The sequence below is a fragment of the Hyaena hyaena genome, unplaced genomic scaffold (assembly GCF_003009895.1).
Source record: "Hyaena hyaena isolate Hyena2069 unplaced genomic scaffold, ASM300989v1 scaffold_35, whole genome shotgun sequence".
In the NCBI taxonomy this organism is placed as follows: Eukaryota; Metazoa; Chordata; class Mammalia; order Carnivora; family Hyaenidae; genus Hyaena; species Hyaena hyaena.
Window position 1 is genome coordinate 309,955 of NW_024080667.1, and position 15,307 is coordinate 325,261.

General features: G+C 41.3%; 1 protein-coding gene across 4 annotated transcripts in view; it reads left to right on the forward strand.

Moving 5' to 3' along the window:
* Window positions 1-15,307, forward strand: part of PRDM2 (PR/SET domain 2) — a 122,946-nt gene that overhangs the window by 27,392 nt on the left and 80,247 nt on the right. For all 4 annotated transcript variants that reach the window (XM_039228952.1, XM_039228945.1, XM_039228946.1 and 1 more), the window contains exons 3-4: window positions 3,902-4,019; window positions 6,072-6,175. In XM_039228952.1, coding sequence (XP_039084883.1) covers window positions 3,902-4,019; window positions 6,072-6,175 — 222 coding nt within the window. The remainder of the gene's footprint in view (window positions 1-3,901; window positions 4,020-6,071; window positions 6,176-15,307) is intronic.

Here is a 15,307-nt window from a genome sequence, read left to right on the forward strand (position 1 = left end):
AGCCTTTACTTCAGTAAGCGGTGAAATCAACGAGTTCTTATGTTTCCTGTTACGTAATAGGAAAGTGGAGAAGTCCTTGTAACGTCCTCTGTGCTTACCATAGTGATCAGTGTCCAGAAACCCTTGAAACTGAAACGTGCCTGTATTCTGGGACAGCAAGGACGGGCCGTCGGCCACTCCAGAGGGAGGAGCAGGGGTCCTTCCTGGATCCTGCAGTTTGGTCCCTGGTTGGTCACCTTCTGTTTTCATACTCTGTCTTTGCTGATTACCTTTCCTGGTATGTGTGTCCCCCATACTGTCACACCCTTCCTACTTCGGGAAGCACTCTGTCTAAAATCGCACCTCCCCGTCTCAGTCACCGCGTTCTCTTCTTGTGCGTAATTTTTCTTCAGAGCATCAGTAAGCACCGGGCATTGTATATCCTTGGTTGATTTTGTCTACCTTCCTCACTAGAGTGACACATCGTTAAGGCAAATGAGGTGCTTAAAACATTGCCTGGTCCATAGAAGGGACTCAGAAATTGAGTAGATCCTGCAATTTCTTTTAGAGAAAAACTGACCAGGGAAAAAGTCCCAGGACCAAATTGTGTGTTTAGTGTAACAACCAAGATGGCCTTGTTTGGAGTATGATATTATATCTAATACTTTAAGGATGTACACATATAAAGATATAGGTGTATTGTGTATATGTATGTTTGTATGTGTAAATAAGATCCCAGTTTATAAATGGCGAGTGGGGGACAGAGAGAGAAATTTTCTTTTAATAGTCTTTTGTTCCAAAGGTTTACTTGTAAATTGGGTACTTGGAATTGAAAACATGTATCACATTTTCTAAAAAAGAATTCTTATGTTGACCTAGAAATATAGCTACCTCACATTCAATAAATTCAGGCACACATGGAAAAAATACTTTCGGATAGATGACCCAACTATTTTATTTATTTCTAGCTCTCCTTTTTCTAGAAAAGTTTTAAGTTAGTTTACAAGAATTATTTATTCATTCAGATATTTAAGTGACAACAAACATGTTGTGTCCCCTGCTAAGCATTGTTGTAGTTTATCAGGGGAGTTTTACAAATAATTTTTTAAAATCGTGGTAAGAGCTATGAAGGAAAACTAAGGAAGGGGAGAGGCAATTTCCAGCCAGAGCCATCGCAGCCGGAAAGGGGAGAGCAAGGTCCTGGGGCTGCCAGGGTTGGCTTCCTGTGGTTGGAAGTCCTCAGATTTTAGTTGAGTCTTATAGTGCAAAGGATACTAAAATAGAAAAGAAAAGCTTTCCTCCACTAGTAAATGAACCCAAATTTACAAGCACGGGTTCACCACAAGCAGGTGAATAAACCTGGACATAGGAATTTGTCTTCTCTTTTTTCCTGCAGCAGCTCTGCTGAGGTCCTTTCTGTTCACCGTTGTATCAGAAATGTTAATACACGTCGTCTCCAAATTATACTCCAGTGACACGGCTCCTGTGGGAATGACCATTCCTGTCCCAGGAGCTGTCGCCTGCTGGCACTTCGCTGGACGCTGGGAGGTTTTAGGGCAGAGGTTCTTAGATGATATTGCAGCCAAATTCTTTCTTTTTTTTTTTTCTTCAGCTTTATTGAGGTATAATTGACAAATTGTAAGATATATAAAGTATACATAGTGGTAATTTGGTATACATATAACCATCTAGTTAATTACTACATCCATCAGCATCTCTCATATTTATCCCCCTCCCTTTTTTGGTGAGAACATTTAAGTTCTACTCTCTTACCAAATTTCAATTCTGTAATACAGCGCTACTGCCTGTAGTTAGCATGTTTTACGTTAGATCCTCAAACCTTCTTCAGTGGGATCTTAACTGGAAAGAGCACAGTGGTTATGAACATGGGCTCAGGGTCAGACAGACAAGGTTCAAATCCTGGTCTTGAGCAACTTAGACAACTTCCCTCAGTTTCCTGAGGAAGCCTCAGTTTCCTCCTTTATGAGTGTGCTGGGTGTGGGGAGAGGATGGGAGGGATAGAGCTGGTGTGGCGCTAGAGGAAGCAATGACAGCCCCTGCCGCTTGAGCTGTTTGGAGTAAATGCCATCATGCATAGAAGACGGTTCGTATAGGGCCTTGTCCTGAGGCTCCGGAGGACTTTCTCGGGAACTAATAGCTTATTAGTATTATTGTCATAGTGCCTGGAAGCCCCATTTTGGAGTCGCTGATGCACTGTCTTTTCACAGCTCCTAGGGACGTTGAATGGTGTCAAATCCTTTTAAATCTTAGGCTAGGGTCCCATCTGAGAAAGGAGAAGAAATCTTCTCCATGTTGCTAAGTGGCCCTGTGCTGATAGGACTCAGAGCCTTAGCTAAGTACTTCTTCATGTTTGTCAGTGTTAAAAATTATTATGGAGCCTGGGATACCGACTGCCAATTTAATACCTGTTCCCCCTTTGGAAAAAAGTTACTCCTGTTTCCAAAGTCGCTGTTTATAGATTAGAATTTTAAAAGTGAGGAATTTGTGTGCTAAATTTATTCACACTTTAGCTAATTAAAAACACCATAAAGCCATTTTCTGGGGCAGCGTTGGCATCCTCGTGTTTTGAAAGGCATTAACGTGTGCTTGGCGTCATTGTCAGGATGAAGCTGTGGCTCCAGCAGGGCCAGAGCGTTAGCGCTTCGGAAGGGTCGGCACTGGGAGCTTTGCCGTGTTTGAGGAAGGAGTCTCCGTCCCTGGGTGCCCCCTCCTGTGCATCTCGGCTTGAAACGGCCCACAGTTGCTCCTGGCTGTGGGATTTCTTTCTCTTGAAGCAGCCTACTGATCCAAAAAAATAATTAAAAAAAAATGTTGAGAGTACACAAATGTGGATGATATTCTTGTCTTTGCACAGAACCTTCTTAGAAGCTGTAAGAGCTTCACTGTGGGGGAAATTAACTTCTTTAGGTTGGAGGTTGCTTTTTGCTTTACTTTGGTTTCTTTTGAAAATCCTTGAGAAGTGTTTCCCCTTGCAGCGAAATAGAAAACACCTAAGACTAGAGGACCCATCATTCTCAGTGGTGTTAGGATACGTACATCGGTTCTTCGGGGTATATGGGTAATGGTCAATACAAACTTGGTTTTCCTTTAATTGAACATTATTTTCAGAATAACAGCCATGTTTCACCAGTTGCCTCAGATCTCTGCTTTCTGTTCCCTTATATAATACATACCTAATAGTAATCTTATTAAGATTAAAGTGAATTTTGGTTAGTAATTATATAAAATTCTCCACTTCATGGAGACTGATAATTCTGGCAACTTTGCTAGTTAGGGTTTGACTTGATAGAGGTGGTAAATTACTGTTTTCTGGAAAGGTTGCATTTCCATTGAGGGCCCAGAAAAAGTTGTGTAGTGTTCTTGTCAGAATATTCAAGCCCCTGTTAAAGGGGGTGTTGCTGCTCGAAGGATGAAAGCACAGGTTGGGGGGGGTCTGGCCGGTTGGCAGGGCCTTCACGGTGTGTGCCAAAAGTATTTGTTTCAGTAGGAGGGTTGATTTCTATTTTTTAAGTGTTCTAAAATGCTGACAGTAGCCTTTGACTTGAAAGGAAGCTTAAGCCGTATTTTACTTCCAGATTCTGTGGGAGTGTAACACAGGATGGTGCCAGACATTTACATAGCTTGAAAATGACTACAGGTGGCTGAACAGAACAGATCAACGCAGACAGGCTTGAAGGTTGTGGTAGTTTCCTTTGGAGACTCCCAAACAACCGTGAAAGCAGCTCCTGAAATGCTCTGCATTGCATCTCGCATCTGCGTCCTGCAGTCCGGGGCTGGCTGGCCGGCCTCAGCTTTCAGTTACATGTTTGCATATTTGCTTATTGGACCAGAAAAAAAACCCCAACAATGCCAACTGAGTTTGCTTCCCTCTGCTCTGATCCTTCTGTTCCTTGACTTGCAGAACACCACCGAGCCTGTCGCAGCTGCTGAGAGCCTGGCTGAGGTACCTGAACATGTGCTTCGAGGACTTCCGGAGGAAGTGAGGCTTTTCCCATCTGCTGTTGACAAGACTCGGATTGGTGAGTACTAGGGTCCCAGGAGGGGGCAGGGAGGGGAAGGGAGCAGCCTGTGGGGAGCTCATCAGAAAAGCAACAGGTTTACACTTTGACTTAGAACATTGTGTGGTGTTTCTGCATTTTCTAGTTAGGACTCCAGGGTGGACGTAGATTATAAAACTGCACCAGAAATATCTACACGCCCACCACCTCCCATCCTTCGTGACTCAGCCCGCGTGTTCCCTTGCACGTCTCTTCCTCGGGGCCCTTCGTCCTGCAGAGCGTGTTGCTCCCTCCTCTCCGGTTGCACCGGGACTTGAGTGTGATTGTGCCATTGTATTTGGTTTCATTCTTGTGTATTTTCACATGATCGTGTGTGCCTTCAGTCCTTACTTATCTCTGTGTCCCTAGTCTAGTACCTGATGCATCACGGGCCTCAGCAGGAACTTGAATGAATGACCTGAGTGTATCTGCATGTTTCTGGCTGGGATTTCTCACTGAATACAAACCAAGCTTTTGTGTATTTGGTTTTGCTTTTGTGCCCTAATCATTAGACAGAAGGCTAATAAGGAAGTAAGGCATAAAAATTTAGTCAAAGTACTTTTTTGGAGTAGATCATGTTCGTATCCCTTTTTTTTTTTAAAAGATGTATTTCTGATATTCCAGGTTTTGTGTATATGTGTATGAATAGATTGTTAATAAATGCTTTTCCTAATTCTCACTGAAAAAGTATTCAGTAAGTAACTGGAGCACTTATATTGTATCATTCACGTGAAAGTGGTTGATTTTATAGCTCCCCTAATTGATTGTTAGCTCTGTTATCAAACTGGATTCAGGGACATACGGAAGATTGAAATCTGAACCTCCGAGCTGGATGGGACTGGCTCAGCCTCCACCTTCCTTCTGTGCCTGGGGAAACTGAGAGCAGAAGAGGGAGCTTGTTCAAAGGGATGTTGTCAGCGAGCGACCCCTCTGGGTGCTGGTTCCCTTGGCTCCACCGCCACCATCCACCGTCCTGCCCTCTTCCTTCTTCAGCTTGTCTGTTTGCCTATGGTTTGTGCAGAGAATAAGAAACAGCCCAGGAATACCACAGAGCAGCAGCAGTATAACTCTTGGCTGTTTGAAACTCTGAAGAATGAGTTGTCCTAGTAGCTAAGTTTTCAGGAGACCTAGCTGGAGAGGAAAGGGTGTTCCACTGTGAGCAAGCAAACTTCAGAAATGCTTATTCATAAAACTGTTTTTCTGAGCCTTTAGAAAAGCAGTTCATGTTCATTGGAGACAATTTCAAAGCTGCAGAAAAGGAGAAAGAGGAGTTTAAAATTACTGGTAGTTTTGGGGTGCCTGGCCGGCTTAGTTGGCGGAGCATGTGGCTCTTGATCTCGGGGTCATGAGTTCGAGCCCCAGGTTGAGTGTAGAGATTACTTAAATCAATAAATAAATCTTAAAAACAAAAACATTTCTTTTTTTTTTTTTTTTAATGTTTTATTTATTTCTAGGAGAGAGAGAGGGAGACAGCGTGAGCAGGGGAGGGTCAGAGAGAGGGAGTCACAGACTGAAACAGGCTCCAGGCTCTGAGCTGACAGACAGCACAGAGCCCGACGCGGGGCTCGAACCCACGAACCGCGAGATCGTGACCCAAGCGAAAGTCGGACGCTTAACCGACTAAGCCACCCAGGTGCCCCAAAAACATTTCTTTAAAAATTATAGTTTCACTCCTTAATCGTATTTTTTTCTCTTTAGTTGTTATTGTGCTGTTCCCTGAGTATTTGCGATTGTACCATCTGGGTAACTTTACATGTGACAAATGGAAACAAACAGATATAAAACATTCTTTCCTACTTCTGAAACAGTGTAGGTTCTTTACAGGCTCTTTGGGAAACACAGAAGAACACAAAGAAGAAAAATAAAAATCCTCCGGGAAGACTTGATTTCATTTAATTTCACTTGCTCTCCATGGATTTAACATTATCTTGCTTGTAGACTGGCTAGCTTTTTAACTGTTTTGTGAAACAATTGAGTTTAATGCTTTGATTTTTAACCACAATACTTTATAAAAATATTGGTTTTATTTTCTAGGTGTCTGGGCCACTAAACCAATTTTAAAAGGCAAAAAGTTTGGGCCATTTGTTGGAGATAAGAAAAAAAGATCTCAGGTTAAGAATAATGTGTACATGTGGGAGGTAAGAAAGAATTCTGATTCTTTATCATTCTCTCAAGATTTGACATGTGAAATTAACATTGTCCTCTTACTATGTTCTTTAAAATCAAGAATATTTTTATTAAAGAGAAAATGCATTTCTCTGGATATAGACCACTGTTTACATTTGTATTTTGAAGCAGCTTGCGCGTCCTCAATATTGAATATCAAATCCACTTTTTATATTGCCTTATTCAGGGTGTTTTGCTTTACAGCCAAGACTTTGGTCTGTGCCTTTTTGCAGGCTTCCAGATAGATGTCATAAAAGACACTCTGAGGTGGCCACAAATAAGACACTGTTAGGGTCTTCTCTGTGTTTTAGAAAATAATCTCTGTGTTGCTGGAATATTCAGAATTAGATATATTTAGCACATGGCACATTATTTATAGAGTGCTTTGGACTTCTCAGGAGGCTTTAATTTTGTGCATTTCCTCTTCTCGCTATGATCCTGGAAGACAGGGTTAGGGCATTAGCACATTCCTTACAGAGGTGAAGCAGTCAGGAACAGAGGTGAATTGGTCCTCCCTGCGGGGACCCGTGTCGAGAGCAGTGTTGATGCAGAGCTAGGACCCATGTCCCCTCCTGACAGTGAGGCATTTAAAAATGTTTTATGGGATTGCCTGGCTTCAGATCCTACCTTTATTTTAGCTGTGTGACTCTGGGTGTAGGGTACTTCACCTCTGGGCCCTAAAATCCTCAATTTAAAAATGAGGACAAAAAAAAAATCCCTCGTTAAGATAGCTGTGAAGGTAAATAGGTTGTTACTATTTCCTGGAGCATTGCATGCAGATTCATCACTTATGTGGAATTTTGTTCGGATCAGGTGCTCTGGGGAAGCTCTCCTGTTCTGATAGCATCTCAGTGGTGTGACTCCTTTTCAAAACAAGTGAAGTTTTTCCTATCAGATTGTCTGAAATTGACTCACATCTGTTTCACACGTAAACATACACAGGCCTAAAAGTAAAATATGCCTAGGAAATGCCTGGATACTTTACATCAAGAAGTTCTGTGACGTTTGTACATCTGAGGTATGTTGCTGTTGTTCTCCGTGTTCAGAGCAGTGTTTCTTACCGTGCAGATTCCTATGGTTTCTTCCAGTAATTTTGAGTTTTGTGTTTGCTGTGAATCCTTTATAATAAATCTGATGACAGTTAACCCAAAGGACCTTAGGAAGTGAGGAGTTAGCATCAGAATAATTGTATTATGCTATTTCACTACTTTTGAAGTAAAAGGGCACTTATAATTTGTAGAACAACTGTCCAGCCAAAAAGTGATATTAATTACTCAAGATAATGCCTGTATGATTAAAAATGTCTGGACCACAAAATGATGCCCCCACATAAATTGCATTTTTAAGTTTTGAAATTTCCCAAGGGAAACTTAACAAAGATGCTCTACCAGGTCAACACTAATCTTAGTGAGGATAATGTCTGGAAACCAGGAGGTGTGTTCTCCGAGTTCTGTGTGTGTGACGCTAAGCTTGAACAAATATCATTAATATTATACCTAAGTTTATTGTACCTTACTTACCCACTTTAACTCTTCGTTATTGTTGGGCATAGTATATAAATTATTAATAGTGTCTTTTGTAAATTAAACTTCATTTGTATTGAAATTCAAACATAGTATGAGTTGATAGTAGCTTGGTGAATATCGTAATTTGGAGCCATGACATATTAGGGATTTGATTTCTACCTAGAAACATGTTAAGATCGCATTGTTAGCTTAGGGTACTTCTACTTGTATACCACCGCAGTTTGCGAGTCTTCTGACATTGCCAGTTCTTGTTACATTTAAAACTTTAGTTCTTGTCAAGGCTGGCTTTTCCTTGGAATGAAAAACACCTAGATGTCATTCAGGTAGTTCCGACCACAAGGTATGTATTCCGTACAGAAACCTGTAAGCCCTTGCTTGCTCTGTTAAAATAAAGGTAGATGTATGTGACATGTATCTGTACAGGTATGCACTGGGCAAAATGCAAGAGGCAGCAGTTATGATGTCCGTGTTTCTTGTAAAGAAAGTAAAACCAAGTAACATTGAGTATATTCCCAGTGATTTCTTCCGTCCTCCGTCTGATCCTCAGCCTTGCATCAGAATGCCTCTGCCTCCTATTCAAGTAACAGAAACTGCTTATCGTTAAAATCTCATCTTGGCATTTGTTCTTCCACTAAAGCCCCTTAAGACCTGCTTATCTTTTAGCAGACTGGTCTTTTACCCCAGCTAGAACTCCATTTTAAAGCTAATCTAAGTGTTAAATTGCTTTTCTTGAGCCCTTGATTGTCTCACAGAGTCTTAAGTCCCCTAAGCTTTCACTGAAAACATTCTATTAAATCAGAAACAACAGGAGAGAAACAATAAAGCGTCCTCAGGGTGAATGCAGCAGAGTCCGTTTCTCCTAAGGGGAGAGAGAGCGCGGAGAGAGCGCGGTTGAGCCGTTTCTTGGGGGGAGCTGCTTGCTGGCCAGCTGAGGTGCTGGACTTGGTGTGATACTCACGTGACTGCCCCCCACAGGCCGTTCTGCCGTGTTCTAAAGCCCGGCTTCTGACAAAAGCCTTTCAGATTCACTTCCATGAGTCTCAGGTAGCTTCTGTTGAACTTGTGAGTCGTTTGTATATGAGTTGTCTTCATACTTTTTTTCCCTAGGCTTTATTTTTTAAAGCAGTTTTAGGTTCAGAGCAAAGTGAGCGGAAAGTAACAAGAGCGTTCCTGTGTACCCCCAGCCCCCTTGCCCCCATCACACCAGAGTGGTGTGTTTATTAGACGTTCAGAGAGCCTGCACGGATGGCACATCACTGCCACTTAAAGTTCATAGTTTTCATTAAGGTTCATTCTTGGTGTACATTCCGATCAGTCCTTTTTAAATTATAAAAGTAATACATGCTCATTGTAAAGTAATGTAAACATTACAGAACACTATAAACAAGAAAGTAAAAACCATCTGTGAATATTTTGGTGAACGTTCTAAGCCTGCGCTTCTCTGCCTGGTTTTCTTCTGTCTCTCTCACACGGCTGCGTAGACAAATGCCATATATAGATGCTTCATGCAACTGAGATCAAAGCGCGCGTGCAATTTGTGACGTGTTTTTCTCTTTCGATATGCTTTGGATGTGCCCATGTCGAACGGTTTCATCTGCATATTCTTATGGCCACCTAGAATTCCATTGTATCCTTCCACTGTTCAACCAGTTGTACCTTTAAGTAGTTTTAATCTTTTCATGATATTAACAACTCTTCTGAGTATGAAACTCACTGTGTATACATGTATGCTGGCTTGTCTGGCTATCTTTTTCAGATAAATTCCTAGAAGTATAAATGTTAAGTCAGAAATTATTTACATCTTAATCTCTGGTGAATTTTGCTAATCCAGAAGGATTGCACGAATTTGCAAAACCACCAAAAGTACACTTTTTTCTAGCTTTTTAAAATCCAATATTGTTAATCTCTTTCAGGGTCCCCTCCCCTGCCCCATTCTTATGAATGAAAACTGGATAGTTCACTACTTCTATTTGCATGCTATTCATTTAGGCAAACAACTTTTGAATCGGGGATTGTGGGAAGACGTAGAATTGTGTTTCAACTAAAATTGATGAATTACTGCTCTATAACGAGAAGACTTTAATTATTCGAAGGAGTGAAAAACCTTTTATTGGTCAGCACTGTTAGTATTAGACATTAGCAAGTGCATTCCCTAGTGTTTGCTAGCTCAACACTTACTTTTTTTTCTTTGATCTTTATTTTGAGAGAGAGAGAGAGGGAGAGAGAGGGAGAAAGTGTGCACACGTGTGTGTTCACAGGGGAGAGGCAGAGAGCGATCCCAGGCAGGCTCTGAACCGATAGCACAGAACCTGTCTCGGGACTCGATCTCAGTAACCTTTGGATCATGACCTGAGACGAAATCAAGAGTCAGAAGCTTAACTGACTGAACTACCCAGGCACTCCCTAGCTCAACACATCCAATTTCAGATTATTTCTAAGATTAAAATGGAGGCAAGAAGAAAAAGGAGAGCAGAGAAGTCAGCCCCCTGATCCTGGAGAACCTTTTTCTAGAAAGTACTACCTAGCTCTTCTTTCCATCTTCTAAACTTGCACCAGAGTAGCACTAGAGGAAAAGACCTGTGTCACTTGGAAGTGCAGACTGCCACCTGTTCTTTACAGTCCCACAGCCAAGAGTGCTTTTTACATTTTTAAGTGGTTTAAACCAAAAATCAAATGTTTCGTGACACATAAAAATCATATGAAATTCAGATGTCCGCTCATGAATTAAGTTTTATTAGAACATAGCTGGGCTCATTTGTTTGCATGTTATCGATGGCTGCTTTGGCCCTATGGTGGCAGAGTTGAGTAGTTTTAACAGAGACCGTGCAGCCGGCAAAGCTGAAAATCTTTATAGCGTGCAGTTCTTTACAGAAAAAGTTAGCTGAGCCCTGGTCTCAGTGTGTGGAAAGGAGAAGCAGTGGGGGCGAGTGTGGTGATAGCTGGTGTCTTAGGTTTACTGTGAAGCTCTGTGGTTGATGGCAGTGAAAAGATTTTGAACTTGGTACTTAAAAGTGGAATAGCTATAGAGTTGGTGGTCATAGAAGCTTCTAGGCCAATCATACTCTTTTCTGAGGAACTTCAGGTCAGATGAGGGCATCGAAATACAGAGAAGTGATCTTCCCAAATAAGTTAACTTGTACTCAGATTGGCAACTTGGTCTGGTGTTAAAAAAAAAAAAAATCTCTCTGGGAGTGTATTTATTCTGTTATTTAGCTCTGATTTGTTAAGCTTTTAGCGTGTGCTTTTACCAGTGCCCTAAGTTCTCGAGCACTAGTTTGGCATATACACGGTATCGCATAGATTACTGGCGATACCCCATGGGGATTTTTGTTTGTGGAATAATAGGATACCGGAAATGCCCTAAGTCTTTCGATAGGTGAGAAATCTGTGTGAGGTGGCTTGCTTGATGTCTTCAAGCTGTCAGTCCTGGAGTCTGGCTTTGAGTCCAAGCTTCTTGGTTGCCTGTTCTGTGTGCCCTTCTTACTAGCAGAACCTAGAGAGTCTTACTCTTTTTTTATGTTGTGGGCCCTTTTGAAAATTTCCACAGAAAATGTACAAAATTTTGCATATGATTTATAGGGTTATATGGAATCCTTAAACATCCATAGTCCAGAGTTAGAATTTCTAATTTATTTATTTGTTTTTAAGAAGATGTTTATTTATTTTGAGAGAAAGAGACCATGCATGTGAACACGACTGGGGGAGGGGCAGAGAGCGAGAGGGAGACAGAATCTGAACAGGCTCCACAGAGCCCAATGTGGGGCTTGAACTCAGAAACTATGAGATCATGACCTGAGCTGAAGTCGGAGGCTTAACCAATTGAGCCACCCAGAAGCCCCCAAGGGTTAGAATTTCTAATTTAAGAATCAAGTACATTATTTCATCCATCCATTGCTTGTTGATTGGGGGACCTACCTCAAACCTGTCAACATTTACAGAGTATATGTTGTTGGGAGATTTTCCAGATACATCTGTGTAGTTGTAGGTATGAAACTTAGAGTAATTCCAGAAAAGAGGGTCAGGGGGTTGGTCAGTGCTATGTTTGGTAATGATGGCTGTGGTACTGTTCTTTGCCGGCTTGAGAGGCCTACTATTTAAAAAGTTTTTTAAATATTTTTTATTTATTTCTGAGAGAGAGACACAACATGAAGAAGGGAGGTTCAGAGAGAGAGGGAGACAGAGAATCTGAAGCAGGCTCCCGGCTCTGAGCTAGCTGTCAGCACAGAGCCTGATGCGGGGCTTGAACCCACGAACTGTGAGATCATGACCTGAGCCAAAGTCGGACGCTTAACCGACTGAGCCACCCAGGTGCCCCAAGAGGCCCACTGTCTAGATTTTAAATTTATATGTTGGGATTGCCTACAAGTTTGCTTATTGTAATAAAATGTAACACCTATGAGATTTCATTTTATTTCTCTTATTCTAGAATCTTCAGAATATTTCAGATACAGTGATGCATTTGAATAGCTCTAAAAAGGAGACTTTGGTTTTCTAAAGCAGTCTGAGGGTGAAGTGGTTGGTACTAAAGATCCATCTTTGTAGTTTCCAGAAAGTTTTATGGTCCTTAACAAACCCTCCAAGTACTTAATTTTGTAACTCAAGAACGACTAGAATGTGAATATAGCAAGAAGGTTTGGTATTTTCTAGGTAGTAGTGTTAATAAAATTCTTTATAATTTATGGAGATCTAGCATGAAATGTTTTCATTGAAATGCTCCCACACCAGATGAGGCTATGCTTTTCTTCTTTATCCTCACTTTTAAATAAGAGTCCAACTCTTAACCGATTGAGCCACCCAGGTGCCACCTATTGTTTACTTATGGAACACACGGGAGGTAAATGCTCTGCAAGTCGGGCTTGTAGAGGCACCAGCCTCCTGTCTCTCCTTTACTCCTTTTTGTCCGTGTCCACAAGTGAAATCGATATTGTCCATCTCCCAGGAACAGGCGGGAAAAGTGGTAAGCGGTGTATGGATAATGTTGGAAATTCAATAAGCTAGATCCCCAGAGGGATAGAGATGGGAAGGAGCCTCGGGGGCATGGACCTCCCAGAGAGGTTCTGCCCCACCATCAGTAAGGTGTCAGAGCTTTTTGAAGAGCAAGTCCAGAGAACAGACAGCAGAATGGCTGTATCACTGTAGACTCTAATTTTGGTGGTGGTGGGCGGGTTGTTTGGATGAATGAAAGATGTATGTCAGCATGAGAGTTGACTCAGTGTGAGGAAGCCTCTTTAGTGCTCTGTCCTAATTCCCGGGAGTGATTTGTGTCAGAGTAAGTCTGTCACTGTAAGTTGAGAGCGGTAAGGACCTCATAGACAAACAGTTGAGGATTCAAATGATGTATGTTTGCATTAATTGAATGAGAGGTTTTTAAAATTTACAAATTTGAATGAACACACATAGTATATAACAAACGATAAGGACGGATCTAAGTGAAAACCCTCACCCCCAACCCGTGAGGTAAGTATGTTTTATCAGTTTGGTTCGTTCTTTGTGAAACATCCTCCATTCATCAGGAGGCTTTAACTTCAATGCATTTTTAAATTGCAGTGTGTACTAGATTTTGAATTTAGGTTGTTTTATGGTTATTTAAAAATGATTGGATTAAATTGAATGGCAATTGGGTGGTATGAAAATTATGTTTTGTTTGACAGAGATAGTACCCATTCTGTGTTCAGTGGTACAGGCAGAAGGGAAGTCAGGCTTGGATGACTGAGGGACGGTCCAGGATGGGAAGAGAGGTTTGGGGAAAATTGAAATGGAAGCATAACTGAGGGGAACTGGGTTTGAATCCTGGCTCAGACTTTCAGTGACTTTAGAATTCTCGTAAAATTAGCAACCTTCCCCAGTGTCTTGATTTAAAAGGGCTTACTGATATTTCGTAGGGTTCTTGTAAAAGTTAAATAAAATCCCTCACTAAGCATCTAGCTCAGGGCTTGGTGTGGAGATGCTTCTCTGCCTTGAGCTCTTTTTCTCCAAGGAATTTCCATTTGAAAGTTAACTTGTAAAAATTGTTTTGTATATACACAGTCAGGTGTCCTTGCCTTGTTTTTTTTTTTTTTTTTTAATATATTTTTTAAATTTAATTTAACCACCTCTTTATTTTTTTTTTAATTTTTTTTAATGTTTTATTTATTTCTAGGAGAGAGAGAGAGACAGTGCGAACAGGGGAGGGTCAGAGAGAGAGGGAGTCACAGACTTTGAAACAGGCTCCAGGCTCTGAGCCGGCAGTCAGCACAGAGCCTGACGCGGGGCTCGAACCCATGAACCGCGAGATCATGACCTAAGCGAAAGTCAGACGCTTAACCGACTAAGCCACCCAGGCGCCCCGTCCTTGCCTTGTTAAAAGGGGCTTCTGTATAGGTTGGATCAGGAATTGGTTGTGTGACAATATTTCTCTCTGGGATCAAGTCAGCCGAATATTTTTTGGTCATTATAAAGAGTTGGAAGTTGATTGATTGCATATCATTTATTGAGCTTGAGCTAGAGTGGAAGTTTGACCTGCCTTTTGCATTCTCTTTGTGTGAAAGAAGGGATTCTAGTTCGTTCTCTACTACCATAGGCTAGCGGTGCTGCAGCACCTATGTGGTCTATCTAGTCTTGGCGGTTAACATGAAGCAGCGAGCTGTCACATCTTAACATGTGGGTTTTGTGTATCAGTCACGGAAATTGGAAGCCAAGGTTTGACCAATGAAAGTGGCAACTGTATAAAAACACATTTTCATCCCAGTTCCGAATTATAAGGTTAGCCTCTCAATAAAAATGAGACAGCTGCATACTTAAAACTGGGTGTGCGATGACGATGGTGATGGCAGGAGGAAGGAGGAGCATCGGGGGCCTCTGATTCCTTCCGTCCAACCTGCGTTTTCGTGCTGGAGACGAATGTGCTCTCCCCACCCATGTCCCTTTTTTTACTCTGAGATCATACTAAGTCAGTGGAGGAAAGGTGGAAAATTCAGATAGAGGAAAGAAAATAAAAATTATGGATAATCCCACTTTTCAGAGAAAACCATTATTAACAGTTTCATGTATTTAGTGTCCGGTCATTTTTCTCCTCATGTATTCATATGTTGAAAACAAACTGGTTATCATTTTAAGCCAGACTTTAACTAGCTTTATTCAATCATCAGTAGTATTGTGTCTGTCCTTTACAACAATAAAAATAGTCCCCCAGCTTGTGGTTATCTTTGTTTTCTTCCAGTTGTGAAAATAACGTGTGTGCATTGGAAAAGTTCTTAAGGGATATAGAAATATCTAACAAAAGATTCCACATAAACTAACAGTTTCTATAAAAGTACTTTTTAATGTCTGTTTAGTATTCTGCTCTGTACATGGATTATCATACTGAGATAATCCGGAGTGGTTTTCACATAGCAATTAATTGTAAACCGTCTGTAATAAACTGCACCGTTAGCAACATTTTTGTACATACATCTTGGTACCGCCGCCAGTTATCTCATGAGAATAAATTCCTACAAATGTGTATGCTTGCTGGGGTGTGTGTACATTTTAAAGCTTTAAAAAACCCTTTTTTTTCTCATGGACCGCTAATAAATTCCATCCAAAAAATGATACCAATTT